At 33.3% G+C, this 25,729-nt stretch overlaps 1 protein-coding gene across 10 annotated transcripts in view; it reads left to right on the top strand.

The window, feature by feature from the left end:
• The window catches only part of RALYL (RALY RNA binding protein like), an 803,768-nt gene that overhangs the window by 659,562 nt on the left and 118,477 nt on the right, over positions 1–25,729 (top strand). For 8 of the 10 annotated variants that reach the window (XM_031946220.1, XM_031946214.1, XM_031946217.1 and 5 more), the window contains one exon: positions 19,117–19,149. The exons of the other annotated variants lie outside the window; for them this stretch is intronic. In XM_031946220.1, coding sequence (XP_031802080.1) covers positions 19,117–19,149 — 33 coding nt within the window. The remainder of the gene's footprint in view (positions 1–19,116; positions 19,150–25,729) is intronic. 10 annotated transcript variants of the gene reach the window in all.

Raw genomic sequence — 25,729 nt, 5'->3', positions numbered from 1 at the left:
AACCTAGTTTTCTAGAAGATTAAAAACTTTATTAAATAAATATTATTACCTTCAAATAAGTGAGTTTTCATGCTCAATTGAAATTTGAAAATCTATTGCATAAATTATAGTTTGATAGAAATACCTACGTCATACAAAATGCATTAAAAGATAGTTTTCTTACCAGGTCAATACTGTACAAAAGTAAAATAAATGTTAGGGCAACAAACATTTACTAAACACTTAGTATATGCCAGGCTCTTTACAAATATTTCATTTTATTCTCATAATCACTCTAGATAGTAGGTACTATTATTATCCCCATTTTACAGCTGAGGAATCTAAGTTAGAGGGTATTCAGGGTTAAATACATTTAATAAGCATCTGAGTCAGAATTTGAACTCGTTTTTTTGACTCCACGTCCAGAATTCTATGTGATCTACCATCTCATAATTACTTAAGCTTGAATCTAATTGGGTATTCCAACTGTAAAAACATTCTATGTTTAGGGAGGGGATAGAAATTGTATAATATGCTAGACATATTTACAATATCTTTATTCTGAAGGATCTGTTAAGTTCATTGTTATAAGTTTCCTATCTATCAGTACATCCTGCAATTTATCCATGCCTTCTCATCTTTGTTATTGTTACTTATATCTTCCCACAAACCTTCTATTTAGAATCTATCCACAGATTTGGAGACCTTGGTCTGAGTCTTAAACTAATTAGTGGATACCAATGCGTCATTCTGATTATCAATCTGTTAATCCTGACTCTAGTAGTATGCTTAGACCATACCCTTTTCTACTAATATATTTCCCCAGTTATGCCTCTTATCTTTTGCTTGTACTAAGTCAGCATTGTAATTCTTGTTAAGAGAAAAATTCCATAGCACAAAGGACTGTAATCAAGAATAAAACTTAATTGTGATTTCATAGGGCAGACCCAAAGCTGAAACTGAGACTTCAAATTTCTCTTCCAATAATAAGATTCACTAAGAGATTTTTTTTTGTTTTGTTTTGTTTTGTTTTGTTTTGGTGTGGTTTGGTTTTTATATATCAAAAAGTGAATAAAATATATCAATTAAGGCAGTTTGTAGCTTTTAGGGGGGAAATGATTCAGAATATCATCAAAAGGAAAGATTATCAAAGAAGAGGCAATTGTCTTAACTGCTTGAATTATTTATTCCTTGTTTCAACAGGCAACAGCAAGCATATTCAGTTATAATAAAGAAGCTTCTCAAGTTTAAAATAACATTTGGAACTAGTGGAGTGACCTCTTACTTTAAAAGAAACCTGACTGCTTACTAGGAATTTGAGTTTTCATATCTTTATCATCACTCTTCAATGTTGTTTGAGGTCACTTAAATTTTTTAATGTTTAAAGATTGTGGAATCCCATAATTTGTAAAAATAATTATTGATTTGACAAAAACAGATTGGAGTTGGGGCGGGGGAAGAGTGCAATGAGATAGCAATGTGGGGGGAGCATTTGGGGATTACTAAAAGCTCTGCATAATTTCTGAAAGGCAATCTTCCTTGTTGATTTTGCATTCTGGTTTCTGACTTCATTATTCAATACTGACATTACCCTCTCCAGAATTATCAAGTATCTTTTAAATTACTAAACATGATCTGGATTTTTTTTTTCTAAAACTGAATCCTTCTTTATTTATCTGATGATGTATTTGGCAAGTCTTTCAGGAATGGTATGCTAAAGCCAACTGGAATGGCTCATGAAAACTGATTATTAAATTTTCAGTGAGTGCATTTACATCTCAGAAATTAGCAAAGGTTACAAATCAGGGCTTAGTCTGTTGTTTTATTGGTTTTCTAGACCTGAGAAAGAGGTGCAAGAAATGTTAATAAATGTCAGATTTGTGTCACCCTGTTTTTTACAAGAACAGATTGTTTTTTAATAGTATTTTGTTTTTCCAAATACATGCAAACATAGTTTTCACATTCACCTTTGTAAAACCTTGTCTTCCAAATTTTTCTCCCTCAGTCCCTTTCCCCAGCCCAAGATAGAAAGTAATCCAATAAAGTTAAACATTTACAATTCTTCTAAACATATTTCCATATTCATCATAAGTCTATTGGAATTGCCTTGAATCACCTCACTATTAAAATGATATCCATCATGGTTGATCATTATATAATTTAATTACTTTGTACAATAATCTCTTGGTTCTGCTCATTTCACTTAGCATTAGTTCATGTAAGTCCTTCCTGGCTTTTCTGAAATCAGCCTGCTCATCATTTCTTATAAGACAACAATTTCCATTACATTCATATATCATAATTTATTCAGTCATTCCCCAACTGATGAGGATCCATTCTGTTTCCAGTTCCTTGCCACTACCCAAAGGACTGCTACTAACAGTTTTGCACATGTGGGTCCCTTTTCCACTTTTATGATCTTTTTGGGATGCAGATCCAGTAAAGATACTATTGAATCAATATACACCCTTTGATAGCCCTTTGTGCAAAGTTCCAAATTAAAGAAAACCGATAGTTAACATTTCTCAGCACATTAGTAATGTTGATAGTCTTCCCTTCTAGATAGCCTCTTCTCTCAGTATTTTTGTGGCAACACTTGCCTTCTTCATGGCTGCTCCTTCTTAGTCTCCTTTGCTGCCCCTTCATTTATATCATGTTACCTCTTTGTAGTCATTCCCCAATGATGTACTCAAAGTCCTCTTCCCTTCTTCCTCCATTATTCATTTATCAATAATATTATCTGTTATAGGCTTACTTTATCTTTCAATACAGATCACATGTGCATATATTATATATGCACTACATATGTGTATGTATGTATGTATGATATATTATGTATATCAAAGTATCTTCCCTGAGCTTCAGTCCCAAATTACCACTGATCTAGTTGGTGTTTCAAATTATATGTCATGGGAGCATCTTAAACACAACATGTCTAAAATTGACCTCCTCATCCTTTTCCCTAAATCCATCCTCTTTCCAGTCTTCCCTATTTTTGTCAAAGACACCACCATCTTTTCAGTATTTTCTGTTAATAATTTGGCATTATCCTGGACTCCTCAATCTCCTTTACCTCACATATCCACCCCTGGAAAATGAATTCTAATAGGAGCTGCATTTTTATAATTATGATGCATTTCACAAGCGCTACCTCACTTCATCTTTATAATAGTTCTATGGATTAGGTAGTTTTGGTATAATTGTCTCTATTTTATAGATGAGGAAATGAGCCCAGTGATTTGCCATAGAGCCAGTATTTGAACCAAGGTGGTAAGGGAGACTACCCAGACAAAAGGTGTGGTTTTTGTGCTATCTCCCCCTGCCCCCAAAAAGTTTGATTTACCCCCATGTGGAAGTTTTCTACACTTATAGTAATTAATTAGAACATACAATGATATAATCACTGATGCCATATTAAAGATACACTGCTACCTCTGAATTCATTGGATCACAGATCCTGAGCTAGGTGAGATTCATAAGGAAATTTTGCACTAGAGACAAAAATTAAGTACACTTGCCCAAAGTTATACAGTCAGTTAGGAAGAGGGGTAGGATTTTAAACCAGGTTTTATACAGTTCTGTGGTTGCAAAATACATACAGTGATGAGAGAGATGAAAGAAGCAAGTGGAATTTGGGGTTTCTAGGGTCATTTTCCTCCATCACCATGGTAGGCCTATTTTTCTGTATTATATATTTGATATAACTACTATTGCATCTCTAAACTGCTTCAAGAGCCTGAACATAGGTCACACCCTTAAGGATGAGCTTTGGAAAAATCTGCATTCAAGCTTGGTTGAAGTCACCAACATGATCTGAACCTTCTTAGGTCACTCCTTCCTAATAGATGCTCATCACAGATCTGACTCTCTGCCATCCTGATTTTCTCTTTTTAAAAAGTAGGTTGTTTTTATCTAAATTCTTCATGTTGCAAAAAAGTGTAATGTTATATAGTTTATTCTTTAACTTTCATTAAAGCATCTGCTCACGTGGAGGGAATCTGCTCACATATTTTCCACTTCACTCCCAGAAGTAATTTGTACTTCTGCAGAAACTCTCCTGGGTTACCTGTTGGCTTTAATGCATGTAAAAGGAAAAGACAGATGTGTCCTCTGGAAACCAGTGTATCTCTTGTTTCTGATGTCTTTGAGAGGCCAGATGTTGACTTCTAAGATGAGAAGGAAGAGATGGCAGAGGATGATGGTGATGCTGCTGCTGCTGCTGCTGATGGTGATGGTGGTGGTGGTGATGATAAAAGTCACCATTGTGTCAAAGTACTAACCCCTCATACTTTGCTATGCTTGATGCTTTGCAAACACACTGCTTCTCTTTAGGAGTTACAACTCTCCAGTTCCTTGGATCACCAAACATGTTACATTAAAGATAATTTGCATTTATCTCGATCCCATAGTCAGACTAGAGTTTTAAAAGACCTCTCTCCTGACTTAGATGGAGAAACACTGACTGTCCGTTGCAATGGCAGGTTCAAGTAGAGGGAAGAGCAGAAGACTATCTGAAATATCTCATCTTGAGAAATAGAAAAGCCAAAATTTATGAGCCTTTAAGTGGCTCAGTAAAATAGGTAATCAAGGATGCATGTTTGGGGAGTGCTATGCCTCTGACTACAGATTTGTGAACTTGTAATTAGACAATGTATCTTGCATAACAATATCCATTCCTAATTGTATACAAAGCTGTAATTCAGCCTCAGAGTTGCTGATAGTGCATTGCAAGGGTACAGTTTAAGTGGCCAGCAAATAGCAACAGAATTATAAGCTTGGAGATCAGCCTTAATATTCCAACTATACAATTGGAATGAGAAGAAAAAAAAATAAAAGGAGGTAGGATGATTTAGTTATGATTCTTAACAATAAGAATACAGCCAAGCAAAATTCATGCTAGAATAGATTTAGGAATACAGTTAGTTTATGAGAATGTACTTTATTGTGTGTGACACCACAAACTAATAGCTGGAGTTGGAAAGAGGAAAGATTGTAGATGACCTACAATCTATAGATAATCGTGTGTGAAATAGCATTTTGAGCTGTACTGCTTGATAACTGTTATAGATTTTTCAAGTTCCAGTCTTGCCAAAATAATCTATTCAGAACTAGTGAAATGGAGACACTTCGAATTTTGCAAGAATTCTTTCTGGGAGAAAATAGAATTGTATCTTTTAATGTCTTGATTTTTTTAAGTACAATGCTATTCTATGAGATGAAAGAAATTGATTATGAAAACGTGGTATATGGTAAATTCAAGCATTTGTTCTGCTCTCCTTTTTTGAATTTATGTAATGGCTTGTGGCTTGCTGGGAAATGATTAGCAGATTGACAAATGGTAACTAGTGCCAAACATATGTATTGTCACATCTATTACCAGAAATTGACATCATTCCAGAATTATATCCAGCCAGTAGATAAAAACCATAGCATTTTTTTCATTCATTGGTGCATGTCTAGCACTCTGGCCAAGGATGGCAAATTTCATCATATTATTATTTAGGATTTGAAAAAAGAAAATGTTTCATGAGAAGTATTGAAATACATGTAGTAAGCTGATAGTAGAAAGTATGAGATGCTTTGTACAGGAAAATGTCAAGGACCTTGGAATGCATAGACACCACTGGATATCTTGTTGTGCCTAAAATCAATATATACTTATTTTTAAGACACCAAAAAAAAAAAAAAAAAAAAAGGAAAGAAAATTAACTGGTATTGAGTGGTGTCCATTATAGTATGTGATACCATAACAATGAAAAAATTATGTTAAATTATCTCTGTTAGAGAGTACATCATTTGATTATGACATTCTTACAGAATTGCCTGGGATAATGAATGATTAAGCCCAAGGTCACGCAACTTCTTTTTTTTTTTTTTTTTTTTTAAAGAGCAGAACCTTGAACTCAGTCTTTCTGACTATAAGGCCAACCTTTTATATACTACACCATGGTACCTATCATTTTCATCTTTATTTTTTTTTAGGTATGTTTCATTTGTTTGTGTTTTTTTTGGCAAGGGAATTGGGGTTAAATGATCAAGGTCACACAGCTAGTAAATCTTAAAGTATCTGAGGTCAGATTTGAATTCTGTTCCTTCTCACTCCAGGGCTGTTACCCTATCCACTGCACCATCTAGGTATTCTCATTTTCATCTTTGAAAAGAATAGATTAATTAAAATTAATGGATGTAATTGATGTCATTGATACTAGAAAAAGCTTACAATTTGCAAAATGCCTCCTTACCTGCTCTGGCTGATAAAGGAAATTTCCACAGAGATTCCCTTACCTTAAAGCTTTCTGAGCTAGTCAAACTATAATCCTCTTGCCTAGATAATGATTTGAGTTATTATCAGCAATACATTCATTCGTTGGAAGGAGCTTCAAATGCTTTCTTGAAATCAAATTTCAACAAAGGAATGAAGAGAGTCAGAGAACTTCAGCTATCTGAATTTTCCAGAGAATTTTTGAGAATAGAGTAGGATTGGTAAAATACAGATGAAAGTAAGGAATGTAGGGACTAAATATGTTGGTTTTTAAAAAGCTTATTAAAGCCTACAGAATTGAAGATTTCAGTTCAAATACCAGTTCTGTTACACATTGTCCATGTGACTGAACAATTTAGCCTTTGTTTACTTCTCTGCAAAATGGAGGTTAGGGAAGAGTAGTAGACTGTTTCATCTCTGGAGTCTTACAATTCTTTCTTAAGTACCACATTTGCATTTGTTTGGTTCTGAAGACTTCTTTCAACAAAGATTTTAAACAAAATTATTTTAGATCTCATATTTTTGTCTTTAACGGAAAAAAAAAGGTAAATTACCACTTTGAATCATCTAGTGAATGAAGGAGCATTCACTACAGCATAAGTTCTTAAAGGAGATAACTCAGTAAATGATTATATACTTCTTCCACTCTAAAATCTTGGCAGATATAATTTCTGCATAGGATTTAACAGCCATTAACAAACCACAAGATAAACAGATTGAAAGAGACAGCTGAGCCAGCCACTTGTGAGCTCATCTTGAATTTACTTCCTTTTATTACACGACTTGGAACTGAGATGAGTGAATTTCCTGCAAGGGAATAATTGAGTTTGAAAGTGTCATCTATTGTAAGAGAACAATTTTGTGAAATTAATGGAATAGGAGACAGAGTTGTGGGCGCTTCCTGCCAACATGAAGTGTAGTATAACTTAATCATAGAAGCATAGTATTGGTAGAAAAGACCACACTTTATCCACTCTGGCCAAATCTCTATCCGTCCTGTTAAAACTGTCAGGGGAAATGTTTGTGGTCTCTTAGGAAGCTATATCCACAATTCCCATAGTCAATTGTTTCTCCCTTAACACCTAAATTTCCTTGTGCTTAAATTCTCCTTTATGTAAAGTTATTCAAGGATATTTCAGATCATCCAAGGAAGGTCCTTAGCTTAAGACCCTGCTGACTCATTTTTTTCACTGTGACTAAAGTCACAATAGTGAACATGAAAATGGTCCTTGAGATGAATCCAAGATAGAACCAATTGTCAGGAGTTTGCTTTGCACCTACCAAAATAGACAAATGCAATGAAAATTCCCCGAGACATACTTCTAATAGGAATTTCTATTGGGTAAGAAATTATTTAAGAAAAATAACTTGGAAACATCCGAAACAAGTAGCATAGAAAAAAAAATTAATTCAATAGAAAATAAAAGAAAGGCCTCTCATTGTGAGATAATCAGAATTATAATGAATAAATATGGCATGCTCTAATTGGAAGAATTCTGGATTTGTACTCGGAAGATCTGATACTGAGGCCCAGCTTGATTGTTTCTCACCTTCAACACCCATCCTCCCCTAACTTTCATGCCATCATTTGCAATATGACTATAATTATATTTGCACTACCCAGCTTTCAGGGTTGTTGTGAGGACCAAATGAGATAATATGCCAAAAATGTAAACTCAATAGAGCAACCAATAATATTCTAGTAAATGCTTAATAGCCAGTTCTCCTTTTTTAAAAAAATGTATCTATGACACACTTTAAGTTAAACATGCATTATTAACATTTTTCATCACTTTCTTAAACCTAGACAATCAACAAGCAATAGATTAAGTTCTGATATGTAATATTTATTGATTTCAGAATTATAAAATGCTTGTACTAGAAATTTAATAATTAGCTTTCTTGAGCCAGCTCAAGTTGGCTTCAGCATATGCCTGCCACTATTCTAAATGGAAATTGTTAGCATGTGAAAATATTAGTTATGTTTTAGCACACATGAGGGAATCAAATACATGCTAACAATTCTAAATTTACATATTCAAAATATTTTCCTAGGGAGCTTAATTCTATTCTGGACTTTATCACATTTCTTTTAGTCTCTTTCCTCTGTGACTTGAGAAAATTAAGACTGAATATTTTTTTCTTTTATTAGGTCATACATTTGGTTCATTGCACAGGAGGTGTATTATTCATGTATTATTTATTATTTTTCATAATAGATGAAGATTATGGCATAGCTAATGATGTTTTTGTGTTATCTTGAAGAGTACATATAGGTAATTATTGACATATAAGGCTTTGAAAGGTCATTTGAAAACATATTGTAAAGGGCCTTAAAATACCAATCTAAGCAACTTATAATTATCCTAAGAGCAATGAGGATCTACTGATATGTTTTTATTCTTTCAAGCCAGAAAAATTATTTGATCAGTATTGTTTAGTAGGGAGATTAATTTGATACTTTGTAAAAAATGGATCAGAAAGGAGAGAACCTAAAGATATGGAAACTAATTTTGAGCCTATAAGCGATTGAGAGATAATAAGGACCTCACCTTGAATGTTGGCAATGTGACTGGGGGAAAAATAATAGCTATGAGACATTGTGGAGAGAAATTCAACAGAATTTGTCAGCAGATCTGAGTCAAAGAAGAGAAGGGAAAAAGTCAAAGAGAATTCCAAGATTATGTACCACATCATTATGTATGATTTGGAGAATGATGATTCCCACAAGAGAAAGAGAGTGCTTAGAGAAGAGCCCAGTTTAGGGGGGAAAGACTAATGTGATTTAGGACATAAAGTACTTGCATAGGAACAGAGGGTTTGTTGTGGTCTCAAATTTAATTTGTTTTTCCTTCTTCCAGAGAGGAAAGGAGTGTAATGACTAGAGTAAAAGATTAAGTAATTTTAGTCATTCTCTGACTCCTGTAAAAGATTGATTTTCAACACAGGTAATAATATTCAAGTACCGTGACCTATGAATTTTCTGTCCAAGTTATATGTAGGAGATTTTTTTTAACAATAAGTGGAACAATAAGTTCCAAAATAGAGCTATAAGCTACTGTGAAAAATCTCCTGTAAAGGAAAATTTCCCTCAAGAAATCCAGGAATCAGTCTATGTCCATTTTTAACTGCTGGTGTTTGATCATAGTCAGTAGTTGTCTTTATGCTTAATCAGTTAGCTAAAAGAGAAGCTGAAAAAAAAAAAAACATAAAAGCCTCTGAAATGATGAAAGTGTCAGGAACCTAACTAAACATCCTGCAGAAGGGGTGGGGTTAGATTGTGAATGATTTATGATGCCTTTTGGACTACATTTCAGACACCTGGAGACTTTTAGAATGGAGATCTACTTGCAAAAGAATTTATCAGACTATCCCATGAATATGCAAATATTTGGCCCCTACACTTAAGTTGTGGAAAAAATGCTGAAATTAAAAACTTTAACCAAATATAAAATGCTTCATGAAAGGCAGCCCAGTATTGTGAATTTTTCCAGGAACTACATCCTAGCAAGGTCTCCCTGTGTTCCCTGTACAGTTGATTTTTTTAATCAAATATAGTCTGTTCTGATTATGTACTTACTTTGCAAACTTCCCCCTCAGTTAACATCAGACATAACTCATCATCATTAAATCATTTCTAAATCTACCATATAATATTATCAAATCCTTGACTCTCTGATCAAAGTCTTGGCTGATCTGAGATAACTCGGATTGTCAACATCCCAATACAAGTAAAAGCCCCTGCTCCAAAGACAGAGATGGCTCTCAAGATGCTCTTTCAGAAGCAGGGATACAACATTGTTCTGTTACATTCCATGATAGCTTTGGAATCAAGAAATTTGTGTTCAAATTTCACTTCAAATTTCTAATAGCTGTATAACCAGGTAACTGACATATGGACAAATTGGTTAACTTCTCTGAATCTCATTGCTTTACTATAAAACAGGAATATAAAATCATCTTCTAATCCTAAAGAAATATATATATATATACATATATATGTATGTGTTTTTATGTATTTATGTATGTATAGGTAGGGAAAAGACAAAAATAACTGGAGTCCTCCAAGAATAGTAAGTCTTTTCCACAATTCATAGCATCCCACAGCCATAGATGCCAACCCCAAGCCATCAATGAGGATAGCAATTCTTGTGGAAATTGCCTTCCATTCCTACCACTAATCACCAACTGCCATCCTTGAGCTGCTTAGACCAAGAGCTAATGGAACAGTAACATCACTTCCTTGTAGCATCATTCAAAGAGGCAATATTTTTGGAAGTATGTGCAACCAGGCAAGTGTCTCTAGAAGGAAGGTGAGGAAAGCAGAATCATAATCAATTACCTCTTCAAGATTGGTGGTCTGTAGGACACTTCCAACATACTATCTTTCTTTCTCTTCATTTTACCAATACCCATGAGCTCTATACTATTCTTCTTCCCTCAAGTTTGTAAGTTTTCATAGGAATTTATGTACATCCCATAACTTTACACTCTAATTTTCTAGCCATCACTTATGTTCCACTATGTCTCAGTGATACTTATCATGTAATATTTTATTTACCTTCTTGTGTTGGGCTTTATATCTAATTTTTATTGCCCAAAGTCTTCATATATGTGTATTTTTATGTATATATATATACACATATTTATAGATATGAGATGGATTATGCATCTAAACATACATGTAAGACTAGTCTTAATGGACTAGACTAGCAAGTTTACTATAGCATTTTTAAATTTAATAATAACAAATGTAAGTTCTTATACTTAGGTTCAAAAAATCATCTTCACAAATGAAAGCACAAAGCGACCTGGCCCAAAGCATTCTAAGGATTTTAGGGGACTTCTAGCTCAATATAAAGCAACAATATAATATGGGAGTCCAAAAAGCTTAAAAAAAATTGATCTTGCTAGCCATTTCCATATTATACTGACTGTGCTTCAGGCCTAATTCTCATCTCCCTTCCAATAAATACCAAGAGTCCACTTCTAGGACACTAGGCTCAGATAGACAAGTTTTTTACCTTATCTCTTGAAACCAGTTCTCCAGGCCATTAAAACAGCAGCAAGGAGAAACAAAATTTTACAGGTTTCTTTTAATCCCTCATAAGAACCTGAAATTAAAATGAGGAAAGAGGGTAATTTAGAATGAAATTATAACAATTTCTCATCTTGTCATTTAAAACTCTTTACAATCTGACTACAACCTACCTTTCCAGTCTTTTATACATTACTCTGTTTCAGCTAAACTAGTTTGCCTTCTATTCCAAGGATTCTGCAGTCTATGTCCCTCCTCAGTGTCTTTGAATTTTTGAAAACTTGCCCTGGCTCCCCTTAGAATCTTGAGCTTCCTTTAGGGTTCATTTCATGTACTACCTCCTCTAGCAAATATTTCTTAATCCCTATTTATTAGTGTTTTGTCCCTCCCAAAATAGTTATCCATCAATTAATATTTAGATATTATATCACCTTTCTCAGTATGTAATCACCTTGAGGTCAGGAGATACTTTTCAAGTCGTTTTTGTATACTATCTTTGATACCTTATTTAATACCTTGCATTCATTGAGGAGTTAGTTTGAATTAGGCAAGTAAAGCTCTTTTGGTAAGAGTAAACTGATCCCTATACAAAAATTCCTTAAATGCTTACTCCTACTACATATTATGTAGGTACTGTCCTTGATGCTCATATCCAAGGAGTAGCTCCTTCATCTGAGTATTTTGTGGGCACTTTTCCCCACATCTGTTCCCACTGATAGCCCCCAAAGCAAACTGCCCCTTTATTGCTAAAACAACTCTAATGTTTGGGCTCCTGAGGATGTGCCTTTGTATTGTGTTTATCTTATTTTGACTACTTGACCATGCTGCCTATATAATGGATACAAACAGCAGCTATAGATGACATGTTTTTAGAATAAACATCTAAAATTCCAAATTCAGTCTCTTTCTGGTCTACTCCCAATTTGTCTTCATTAAATCATAAATGCTCATCCTCTATCTTGTGTTTACTACACAGCAGATTTTGTTCTTTATGATACTTGTTAACTTTTTATTCTTATGAGATAAAACTTTTCTATTTCAGAAAATTGTGTTAAATGTTATACTTGATTTTTTTAATTGTACGTATACTAGTCTTAATTCTGTGTCTTCTATGCAATAATATTCAATTATTATTTCATAGTAATCACACATTCAGTAAAGATAAAAATCAGTTCTTTTCCACACAAGCAAATACTTCTCTTACAAATCTAAATGTGAGAAATTCTTTCCCAAAGTATGCTCTAACCAAATTATCTATCTTTAAGTGGTAAAATGATGAATTCATTTTGTTGGAGAGCTCTTTCTCTCAGTATGTTTTTTCCCCTCTACAAATTTCTTTTTAAAGATTAAAACTACCAAAAATTCACTAAGAATAACTAGCTATCCTCCATGAAGATTAACTTAAGTCCCATTCACTTCTATGTCTTTAATCCATCTCATTATCTTCCCTGAATCCTCCCTCTCAATGTATAAGCATACTTAGAGTTCCCAAGCTAAAAACATCTTTATTTCTCCTTAAATATGGTTTGAACTAACATCCTTTTGCTCTTTCCTACTTCTATTTTTTCATTATGAAATCTCTAGATGAAATATTTTATGTTTGATATTTTCATGATCACACTGCCCATTTGGACTAGAGGAAAGAATATTTACCATAGTGTCAGAAGACTTAAGTTCAAACTCTGGCCTCTAGCCACATGACAACTTTGTGACCTTGGACAAATCACTTAAAGTTCTTAGGCCTCAGTTTCTTCATCTACTAAAGGAAGAGTTGAGCTAATTGGCCAGTAAAGTTCATTTTAGCTTTAGATTTTATCATCCTCTCATAAACTAACTTCCAATCCTCAATTGACACTGCTATCTCAAATTTTAGTGCTGCCCTCCTAATTGCCAAATTTAATAACTTTGCCTTAGAGCTCATACTCCCAGATCTCTGTAGTGTCTAATAATTATCAACATTTATATCACTCTAAATTTTACAGAGAACTTGATTAATAGATACTACAGAAGTAGATAATCCATTGCATTATTATAAAGAAATTTTACAGATGAGGATCTGAAACTTTTAGAATTTAAATGACTTACCTATGATGACACAGCTCAGTTCACAAGAGTCTCAGTTTTTTGTGAGGAGCACCATGCTGCTCCCTCACAATATTCAACAAATACTATTTAACACAGTGTTAAACAAAGGAATGAGCCCTTTATACTTCATAGTATTGATTTTGGTTATATTGAATTTGAGGTGCTGGTAAGACATGCATTTGGAGGTGTGTTAAACATATCAAAAGATACTGGTCTGCAGCTCAGTTTATCAGAGTTAGAGATGTAGATTTGATGTGCTCCTCCTTTAATCATTTCTTATCTCTCTTATTTCCCCTTCTTTACCTGACTTCCTCTCAGCCTGGAAATATGTTTAAGTCTCCTATACTTGATATCTTTTTTGTATTAAGCAAATAGGTGGAGGGAGTTTCCTCATCTCAAGTTACCTAAACCATTAAAATCAGGAACCCGGTCCTCAATACAATTCAAGTAACAAATACCAAAACTAACTCACCCAAGAATTTCTTTTCTCAGAATAATATATAAGTTTTTCTTGATTTTTACATATGATTGTGGACCTGAGAGTTGCTAGCAAATGCTCTTCCCAACATCATTTTGACATTTCAGGCAGTATAAGCTAGTAACTTTTTCTCCTTGATCCCTATAGAACAAAGTGCTGTGCTATGTGCAGGAGGAGAAACTATATTTTTAAAAAATTAAATCCTACTCTGATGGAACTTTTAAAGTTTTGTGCACTCATGAATGGTTGTATAACAATATAAGACAATAGCAAAGTAATATTTAATGTAATATATTAATTTTTTAAAGTTGTATAAATAGTAAATAATTTAATTTTTTATAAGGCAGTGATAACTGACTGTTGGAAAAGGTTTCTTGGAGTAAAACTGGAGCAAGCCAACTCTTGAAGAATAGTTTTAAGTTGGATAACTGAAAAGAGCCAATAAAGCTGGAGGAACTATAGTGTTCTTTAAAAATAGTGAAAAGACCAGCATAAGGGTACTTCAATGAAAACTTAATCATGAAAGAAAGTTGTAGGAGTTAACTTTGGAGAGTTTGAGAACAAATTATTGAGCAGGTTGAATGACAAGTTAAAAAGTTAGATTTTATCCTGCAGGAAATGGAAAACCACTGAAGATTTTTGAGTAAGGAAGTCTTATGATAAATAAAGGTATTTGAAGAGATTATTGTGGTAATAGATGTGAAAATCTACTTAGTGTGATTGAAAAAGTAGAAGCTTTTTTAGAGGAAGTGAATTCCTATTTAGGATGATGATGCCATGATCACATTTGTTTCTCTGTCTTAAATAGAGCTTGCATCTTATTAATTTGCAGTAATAGCATTGTTGATTTTTCTATGTAGCCATCCAGAAGAAAACTGGAAAAATTCCCTTCTTTTAATCTCTGGCATGAAGAAATTGTTGCATGTGCCAGATATTAACCATGAAGGTGAGGGACCAACAAATACTCATTCTGATTTGAGAGTCTTCTTAAGATTTGACCAATTACCACTGTACAAAGTGTTCAGGATTGTCAATATGGGTTTCTCTAAGATGAATGGACAGCAAAGGAAGATTATGGGTAAAAATGCAAGATTGACTTATTCTCTCCAGTCATTTCTTCCCACCATGTTAATCAAAACCTCTCTTTAAAGGTCATAAACTTAGTAAATCGCTTAATTGAATTAGGTAAAGGTATAATAAAATTAGATCATTTGCATGTATATTATAAAAGTTTCAAATGCCTCAAGTATCGCAACCATTCTCAGAATCTCACTCTTAATAGGACCCAATTTGTATGAACATGAAGCCCATGTACTTATCCAACCTGCACACTTCTTTCTGGTGCAGGGAAGGATATTTTACACTAATGTAGACAAGTCAGCACTAGTAGGGGGCCAGAGTTCTCCCCATGGATTAAATGGCTATAAAATGCCATAGTTGCATGTCCAAGTTCTCCACATTTTTGCTCATTAGTTCAATTGGACAAGAACTTTCTTGTCATTCTACAGGTCATCATTGTATAGCACTACTCATAATTTTTTCAGTACTGCTTCTATGAAATATACCATTTACTGTTTTTTCTTAGCTTTAGAGGAAAACTTGGGATAACTATGGAGATATTTTCTCTCTTTACCTCTCTTTGGATCTCTAAACTTAACCTTTAAGAGTGCTCACTGTCAATGACATCCCTGAATCATTTCCCCTTGGGTATGAGTGGGCACTGAAAATTCTCTTAGAGGAAATCTTTAATTTTTTCTTCATATCACATATGTCTGCAAACTATTTTAGGAGGCAACCCTCCCCTATCCCTCCACCCTCACTCCCACCCCAGTCTCTCGTATCTATCCCTCTTTCTCTGTCTGTCTGTCTCTTGTTCTCTCTTTGTTTCTGTCTCTCTCTGTCTCCATCTCTCTCTCTTCTCTCTCTCTTTGTCGCTCTGTGTCTCTGCCTCTGTCTCTGTCTCTCTCTCTCACACACACACACACACACACACCATTCAAAATTATAATACAATAAACAGTGCAGTGTGGAAAATGCTATATGTTATGGTTTGTAGTATAAGGGGTATAGGAGTTTAGAACTTTGTGCTGAGCTTTCAGGAAAGTGTTGGATTTCAGTATTTATAGAGAAACAAGGATATTCTAAGGTGATTAAATAATTTGTATAAAGGTTCAAGGCCAGCAATAAGTGTAAAATGTTTCAAAAAAAGTGAGAAAACTGACTTGATTAAGATAAAGGATGCATTTTTGGAAATAGTAGGAAATAAAAGTAAATGAGTACATTGATCTAGATCATAGAGGGCCTTGAAAGTGAGGTATTGAAATTTATATTTCATATAGTAGAAAATAGGGAGTCATTATTTAAAAATAACAATCAGGAGCTTCATTCAATAAAAGCAATATTTAAAGAAAATTAATCTGTCAGTAGCATGAATTGTGAATTAGAAGTAGGAAGAGACCAGGATTAGGATGGCCACTTAAAATTCTTTACAAGTAATAAAAGTATGAAATTATGGAGCCCTAGACCACAATGTTTATTATGTTAATGTATAGGTTTGGGCTGAATACAAAGACAAAAAAAATTTTTTTTAATTTAATACATGTTTATGGCAGTTAATGAGGAAGGGCAGCTGAGGTGATCAAGAAAGACTTCATGTAAAAAATGTTGTTTGAGCTTCTTCTCTTAAAAAAAAAAAAAAGAGGATGCTGTGAGATGGAGGCGAGAAATAAATTTATTCCAAATTTGGGGACTGATCTTTTCAAAACACAGACTCAGGAAAGGGAATGGCATGTGTGAGGAACAGTTTGGCTGGATCATGAGTACAGGAAGGGGAGAAGTATATAATCAGCCTGCAAATATAGGAAGGGTCCAAAATGCAAAGGGCTTACCAGAGTTTATATTTATACTAGAGGCAAAAGAGAGCCACTGCACTGGAATTTACTGAATAGAGAAGTAACATGGTTAGACCTGCATTGAAGAAAAATTACTTTGACAGCTGTATGGAGCATAGTTTGGAGTGGAGAGAGACTTCTGACAGGGAGACTAATCAAGAGACCATTGTAATAGTACAGTACTTAAAATGATAAGACTCTGAACTGAGATGGCAGTTCTGTGATTACTGAGAAAGGTCTGTGTGGGTTGTGAATAAAAGAAAAAGAAAAGTAAAGAATGATGTTAAGATTTAAAATTTGTAGAAAAATGTTACATATTTTGTATGCTACTATCAAGACTCATAAGCCAGCAAATAACTTAAATATATTAAAATATTTTTTAATCTCTGGGATACAGTTTAGGTTAAAATTATTGTCAGCATTAATATAGTGAAGGAACTCAATACATTTTATAAGGATTAGTATTATATTGGTAACTTAGTAAAACAAATGTGTGTTGGAACTTTTTGATAGTTAAAATTTCTAAGAAAATGACTAAAATTAATACTTGTATTTGACATGAAGCATTTTAAAATATTTACAAAAAACTCAGGAAGTGTCTTAAATAATATTTAGATATAAGGATTCAAACTGTATCTCATATATTCAAACATTTTTCAAAAAGCAAATAAATTGCAAAAGCACCATTTTTATAGGAAAGAAGTCTTGACTTGTTATTTAGATAGTTGCTTCACTGCTAGAAATTATTGACCTAATTCATGGACATATTTTTTCAAACTGGAAAATGTCATAGAGATTATCTAATATGATTATTTACTTCATATTAAAAATAAGAAAACTGAGTGATACCAAAAATGTAACTTGCCCAATCACATATATCCCAGCCAGTACTATGAAATCAATACTAAAGATTATTATAGGCTTTTAAAAAAAATAGCTCTTAATTGAATTAGGTATCAAGTGATATACCTTCCTTTTTATCTTTAATTTATATCTTTAAAATGGAACTTATAAAGTGCTATGTGCAGCACGATTCCTCTGTTGGTTATTTGATAACCTTGCTATTTAGTGACTTTAAAAATAAATACAGTAGAAAGAGGCATGTTCTGGAATATATATATTAAAGATCTAAGACAAAGTTGTTAGAGAAAAATGTAATGAATTATGTTTATATTTAGGCTTTTATCACCAAGGCCAATTTTATGTACAGGGTAAGAGCTTTTTGCATACAAAAGTATGTTCCTTGAGTCTTATTCTGTAGAATTATATCCACCTTGGTAAATTCATTTTCTAATAGTTATTGTGTGTTAAGGCAGAAATGTTAATTAAAGAATTACAATTTGCAGTAAAAGGCAAAATAGAAATGCATTTCATTAATGTGTTACTTCTTTCTCTATGACAAATAATTGCATTCATTCATTGTTAATTCTGAATGAAAATAGGAATTATGAAACAATAGGATTTAGTTTAAAAATAAATTCCAGTTTCATAGAAGATGAATTTTGGGAATTGTTTATTCAGAAGAAACACTAATAGCAAACAATTGTCCTATGAAATTGATCTGACCATTGGTGTTTGCAAATTGTTTTTTGGAAGAAATTACTCCTGAGAACAGCAGTAATAATTTATTAAATGGTATTCTAAAAGCATGAAGTAATAATGCAGGCAGGTGTTACAGTGGACAGCTAAATGGCTCAGTAGATAGAGTATCAGGCCTAGAGTTAAGAAGACTTGTCTACCTGAGTTCAAATCTGTCCTCCTATACTTAATAATTATTTGACCCTGATCAAGTCACTTGATCAGTTTGTCTCAGCTTCTTTACCTAAAATGAACTAGAAAAGGAAATGCAAAATACTCTAGTGTTATTGTCAGGAAAACTCCAAAAGACTTCATAAAGCATCATATAGAACTAAAAATGACTAAACCACAAACACAAAATATACAATTTATATACCAAAGGAATTAGTGATTGAACTGGTCTGGTCAAATCAAATGCAAATTCATTCTTCTTTTGAAATCATAAAGAGATAATATATGGACTTCCTTACAAAAATTTCTCATGAATAGTAAATATACTGAATATAAAGATTATTTTCTCCATTTACTTGTTTTTATTCTTTATACTCAAATAGAATTCTCCTTCAAATTAGAACAATCTTCCATTTCAGATATTTTTTACATTAATCTAGAGAGAAATAAGTCTACTTCACATTGGGTGAAGTAATTTTATATTTTTCAATTATTCAGAATTACTAAATTATGCATTTATGTGCTTGTAGATGCAATAATTTTACTGTTTTAATAAGTAGGCATCATGTAAATATTTAGCATGCTATTTATTTTCAGTGTATCTATTTTAAAATATGTGTTATTTACTTAATAGACTGGAATCAAAGGAGCCATTCCTGTCTGTTGGGTGAGTATATCTGCAAATCTTCTTTCAACATTAATTGTTTAACTTAGTTGAATAATAGGGTCTTTCTGATATCATGTAAATTCCATATTATATGAAATCATATCAATGCATGTTTTATATACATATCAACACTGATTTTTATGTTTTGATATTTCTTTCTTTAAAATTTGCCATCAAATATATGCAGTAAATAATTTTATAATATAAATAATCCAGTCAGTAAATGGATATAAAACTTTATGTCCTTCAGCAAAATATAATACAATACAAATTTAAAAGATAGATTTACAATATAAAGGTAAGTTTTAGTTTTATGTGTTTGTTCTCTCAGGTCCTCTGAATCTTAACATTTCCTTCTATCCAATTTCTTTTCTCTCTTTTTCTCTCATTTTCTCTAATTCAGTGTTGCTTCCTCTCTTCTTCTCTAAACCTGTCTTCCAATACATGTTCTTTTTCACTTTCCTCTTACCTCACTTTCATCTCCCCAATACCATCATAATGAATGCTGCTCTGAACACACAAAGGAAGCACGCTGAAGCAAATAAAGGTGAGATTTCAAGCTATCCAATCCTGGTATAACTGCTGGATCATGGCATGGATCTCAAATTCCATATGCTTTTTCACAGATTTTATTATATGATGGCACTGCTGAAAATAGTGAATGTTTGTCATTATTGCAATTTGGAATTCATGTAATATTTGTGGGTTTTTGTCATTGAGGAGTCAAGTTTGTGAAATATAAAAGTTTATTCTGATTAATAGCTAGTCAGCTAGAAAGCATTAAATACTTTTTTATGACTGGTGCAAGGATATGTCATATCAAGAATTCAAAGATGTTCTTTCTTGGTGCTTGCTTTTAGGGGAATTTAAGCAAATTGTCAAGAGTAGTGGTCCATTTGTAAAGAAAATTAAACTAATGCCTACTAGGTTAACCAGAAATACTAAAGTGAAGTCTCTTAATTGGAAATGATCAAGATTATTTTTTTCCCATTACTTTCGAATTTAGATGTTAAGTGCTCACCTCATTCATTAACCAGTAAAATTCCTTCTTCTTTCACAATGTTCTAAGAAATATTTTAAGCTGATGCCAAATAACAAATAGTAGAATAAGTATGGGGAAAGAATTAGAGAGAGGGAAACATGGGGTATTTTTACCAGAAAATTTTAAAATAGAAAACAATTTTTTTTCATATACACCCTTTCAGCAAGCTTGTTTTCCACTTTTGGGGTAATTGCCTAGTAATTAAAATGGATTTTTTATTTTAAATTTTCAAATTTTCTTTTTCTTGTCAAAAAGTATTGAAGTAACACTTTGGTCTCATTTGAGGCAAGGTTTTTGTATTGTTTTGTTTAGTTTGGGGATTTTGTTTGGTTTTGTTTTTTCATGTTTCTCATGGTAGTCTGGGTTGATTCCACTTCTGTTTGCATAACATCAAGACCGCCTGCCACATAACTTTTGCTCTTCATAGTTTTACATGTTTAATATTCTTCTTGAAACTTTAGCCAAGGTTTTAACCCAGAATAATAAAAGTTATTTGCATATAAGTTTTTAATTATATAAAATTCAGCCAGTGTTTATTTTAGCCTGCAGAAATGAAGGCCAAATTGTCCTTTGGGAAAACTCCATTCCCCCAAAACCAAAGCAGGATCAACAAGTTGATAGAATTACTCCATTACAGACTCTGAATTTCTAATATTTTTTCTATATCATTGCTTGCAATATTTGGATAATAAAGCCATCTGCTATACTCATACAAAGACTTTTGGAAATAGAACCCATAAATTAATGGGACCCATAATTTAATTGGAATGGGGAGTTTCCAATGAAGATCTTTCATAGCAATGCAAGTGGTCACTTTATGGTATTAGAGATGCTACCTTGAGCACTTGAGAAGTTAATTGATTTGCCCTTGGTGATACAGCACAATGTGTGTCAGAGACTGCTTGCATCCAGGTGACTCTAAAATCAAGTCTACTTTCATTACCATGACATTTCTCTTGGTATATTGATTGAAAATAATAAGTTATTTGGCTCATTGAAAAAGGCATTTGCTATTTTGCTATGGATTGTTAAGTGACATAAAAGTATGGTCCCACTTATCTCAAGAACAATTCTGTCTCTACTAGATGTGTGTGTGTGTGTGTGGGGGGAAGAATATTGTGCTAAGGTCTAAACTGGTTAAAAGGAATCTACCTTAAGAAACTGCTTTAACTCTTCTGAGCCACCAGGGTCTTATTTAGTAACTTACTGCTCCACTGGACTATTACTATTTTATGAGGCATTTTCAGATGTAATGGACCCATAATGGATCCCAACGGCAGCCAGAGAGCTGAATTATTACTGGACTGATATTCCACATTACATCCAAAAATAAAACTTTTCTTTTATGTGCATTGCCTACAGTTACATGTAATTGCAAAAAGATGATTTTTATATGAAGAAGAAAGAAATATATATGGAAATGAAATGTCAAGTAAAGAAAATGTAACAGACTATGTCAAATCTGTATTGATAAGTGCCAATAACTGTGAATAAATTTTGTAAAATCAAAAGAAAATATCAATAATGTTTAGTGTGTAACTATAATTAACATAAATTTATAAATCAAATTCCTTCTTTGATTCCTGTATACGCTGATTGGCAAGAAAACTTTACCTGCCTCTGTGAAAACTGAGATTAAAGGGCCAAATGTTAAATTCAGCAAAAAAAGTTGTAAACCTACAAATTTTTAGAACATGAAGAAAAATTGTTGAGCTATGATCAGCAGCTCAATTCTTAAGGAAAAAATGATCAGTTTAACATTTCCCTCAGATTCACCACGGAAATTCCACTCAAAGTCAAAATAAAATAGCATTTATTTATATACAGTCTTGCCTGGCCCCACTTTTACCCCTAGACTACAGCTGCAAAATTTGAATTCTTTCAAACCCTGATGGGCCTTGAAAACAACTCAGGGCCCATTTCCTGTCTTTCTTAGCTAAAGTGGGGATGAATACACTGAAATTTAACCAGCCTTCACTTATAAAAGACCAGAAACATACAAAGTTTCTTGGATTTATTAAGTTTTGAAATGTCCAAGGTGTGAATTATCTGTTGTAGTACTATATAAAAATATGTACACATATATATGTGTAGGTCTATGTTTGTGTGTGTGTGTGTGTATGTGTGTGTGTGTGTGTGTGTGTGCGTGTCTGTGTGTGTTCTAGGAAATTTTGAAATTTTTATTTACTGTAGTATAAGCCAGAATAATTTTGGGGTTAAAAATCAAGGTCAACTATATTGACTGGCAGCTATTATCATAATAGTCCATCTAAAAAATATCATTATGTGACATATAATAAAAAACAGCTAATAAAAAAATTCCCAAATTATTTAAGGTACCTCTAAATAGAAAACCAAAGCCCACATTTCAAGAAATAAAACAGTTGACAAACCACTTTATATTTTCCTTATTCCTTTTGTTATCTGGGGAAAATATAAACTAGAACTGGAATCACTTCTCACCCTAAAAGTGATTTAACTAGTATTTGATTTTGGCATTATCTTATTTATCACTACAGGGATCCAGTTATGCACAGGATGCCAACTATCAATCAATTCATTTTTAAGTCCATCCTCCACTAAACTGTGAAATTTATAATCCTTGAACACAGATTTGACCATGTCACCGTCTTTTACTTCCCATTCAATGAACTCCAGTCGCTCCCTATCACCTTTAGGATCAAATAAATATAAATCCTCCATTGATATTCAATTGATATTCAAAATCCTTTAAGATCTAACCCCATCCTATTTTTTTCATTCTTCTTACAACTCCCTCCCTTCCCACTACCACTATAACGACTTATTTTTCAAATGAGTGACAGGATTTTTTTTTTTTTTTGCTGTTTTTCACACCTGACATGCCTTTGTCAGACAGGCATTGTCGTCCCACATGACTAGACTACTCAGGTTCTTCATCTCCACTTCCTGGCTTCCCTTTCTTTCTTCAAGTCTCAGTTAAAATAGGACCTTCTGTGGGAAACTTTACCTAAACTCCCCTAATGCAAGTACCTTTCTTCTGTTGAATAACTCCAATTTATGCTAGTATAGCTTGTTAATATATCGTTGTTTTCATGTCATTTCCTCCATTAGGCTGTGACATGCTTAAGAGTAGAAATTGCTTTTGCCTTTCTTTGTAATTCCACAGTTATGTATGCCTGATACATAGTAGGTATTTGAGAAATGTTTGAATTAATTCAATATCAACAGTAGAACAAAGGAAAGAAGAAAGAATAAAAGAGGGAGGGAGGAGAGAGAGGAGAGAAAGAAAGAAGGAAAGAGGAAAGAAAAGAGGAAAAGAGGGAAGAGGAAAGAAGAAAGGGAGGGAGAGAGGGAAGGAGAGGAAACAAGGAAGAAAGAAAGCAACAAATGAATGAAAAAAAGAAAAAAGAAGTTCATTGCCTTCCAGGAACTTATCATCTAAATAGAGGGGATGTATAAATAAGATTTTAAAATATGAAAAGAACAAAAAGATATGTTTGGGCTAAAAGGAGAATCAAGACAGTGTTCTAACAAAATTGGGAAATGGAGCCATTGTAGGATTTCAGATGTAAAGGGAGGTCATCTGGGATAAGTTATAGATGAGAAAACAATAGCCTAGAAATTGATTTACTCAATTACATAGGATGCAAGAAATGATAGGGAGTTCAAACCAGGTCTTCTGACTGTAACCCACTTCTCTTTGACCTACATCATGACTTTTATTTGGAGAAGCAAATTTGGAGAGATTCATGAATGAACTTTAATACTGATACTTGAGATTCATATAGTACTTTAAGGATTACAAAGCATTTTTATATAGAAAATATCACTAGATTACCCAAAATAGCTGTTTTAAGTAGATACAACAAGTATTATTATCCTTATTTTATTTATGTGGTAATTCAGTTTTAGAGAGTTTAAGTAATTTCTCTATCACAATATAGCTAATAGCAAAAGCAATATTCACAGCTAGCTATCTCCAAGCCAAATTTTTTTTAAGGTCTTGAAAGAAAAAAAAGAGAAATAAATATAACTATAGGGCAGTTGAAGAGGCAGATGGTAATGAGTGTAAGAAAGCTGCATCACATAACACAAGAGTCTTGATAGAGAGCCAAATATTGCCCACCACCAATTGTATGGTCTGAGGACTATATTTTTTTTACATTTTTAAATACAATAAATATGAAATCTAATCTTAGCTTCTAGACACAAAAATCAGGCAGTAGAGTATGATTTGGCCCACTGGTTATAGTTTGTTGTGTTATGCCTTGAATTGTCATACCCTGAATTGCTTTGCTCTGAATAAAATTATTATGGCCACCCCCTTCGTTTCCAGTAAGACTGGGAGAATTGAGTCAGAAAAACCTTGAGGTTCTGGCTGCTTTACATTCTACTTATCATAAAATCCAAGTGCATTATCTTGACTTGCTTTGATAATTCCCCTTCTGTTTGACTATTGCCTCTTGTGGGCTGTCTCCTACCATGGACCTTCTTATTTTGACCCTTATCCTGTCAGTATTAAGTTATGGTCCTCTCCTAGAATGGCCTGTCCCACCCTCAGTGTCCTCACCCCCCCCCCCATTTGCCTTTAAAGATTGTATACTCAAGTTATGCATCCTGTTTAGCTAAAACCCCATATAAGTTCCCTGCCTCATTTCCTCAGGGCCAAATGATTTTTGAACATGAGTCCCATCCGGTTGTCTAATCTAAACTCTCCACATTTCTAAGATTATAAAGCAATCTTTGTCTTGCCTCAGTTTCTCTGGCAGTACAGTTGACCCCTGATGTAACCAGTGAGAGGAAAGCTATTATCAAGAAATTATGAACAGTAAAAGAAGATGGGCTGGAGTAAAAGGCAGATAGAGTGCTGCCCTTGTACTGTCACATGTCAGGAGAAAATGAGAAAGGCCTTCAGCATTTGTATAATAAACTTTGAGAGAAAATTGAGTTATACAGAACTGGCAGACTTGAATTGATTGTGAATTGCATCATTGAAGAAAACTCACAATTTGATAAGATCAAAGATCGTTCTTAAATATGTATTTCAGGGAAAGATAGATTAGAGGGAAGGGATATAGGGATATTAGTTTAAAGGATTAGTTTTTCATTCACATGATAGAAAATGAGTCCCTCAGTTAGGGGAAGGGGAGGGCTGAAGAAAACTAAATACTTAGGGGGAGATAAATATAAAGGATAAATAAAGATAAAATTAACAGGACATGAAAACTGATTGGAAGTATGGTTCAGGTAAAAGGGAAGAGTAAAGACAATGCTCAGGTTTCAAATCAGATCAGGTTACAATAGATAGTGCTGCCATCAATAGAAATGGAATGAAAAGGAAGAAAGAACAAGTTTTGAGGAAAAAATGAAAAATACATTTTCTGACATGTAAGTTTGGAGTTCCAGGGCTGACCATAGAAAAGTCCATCAAAACTATCCCCTCATGTGTCACACTTAAAATTCCAGAAGTTATATTCTTTGACATTTTTAATTTGCTGACTCCTACCACTTTTATTCTGAACTTTGCCTTCCTTTTTATCTTTCTAATCATTTTCT

Source organism: Sarcophilus harrisii, chromosome 1, assembly GCF_902635505.1.
Source record: "Sarcophilus harrisii chromosome 1, mSarHar1.11, whole genome shotgun sequence".
NCBI lineage: Eukaryota > Metazoa > Chordata > Mammalia > Dasyuromorphia > Dasyuridae > Sarcophilus > Sarcophilus harrisii.
The sequence above is the reverse complement of the archived record's forward strand: the minus strand, read 5'-3'. Positions and strand labels throughout refer to the sequence as shown.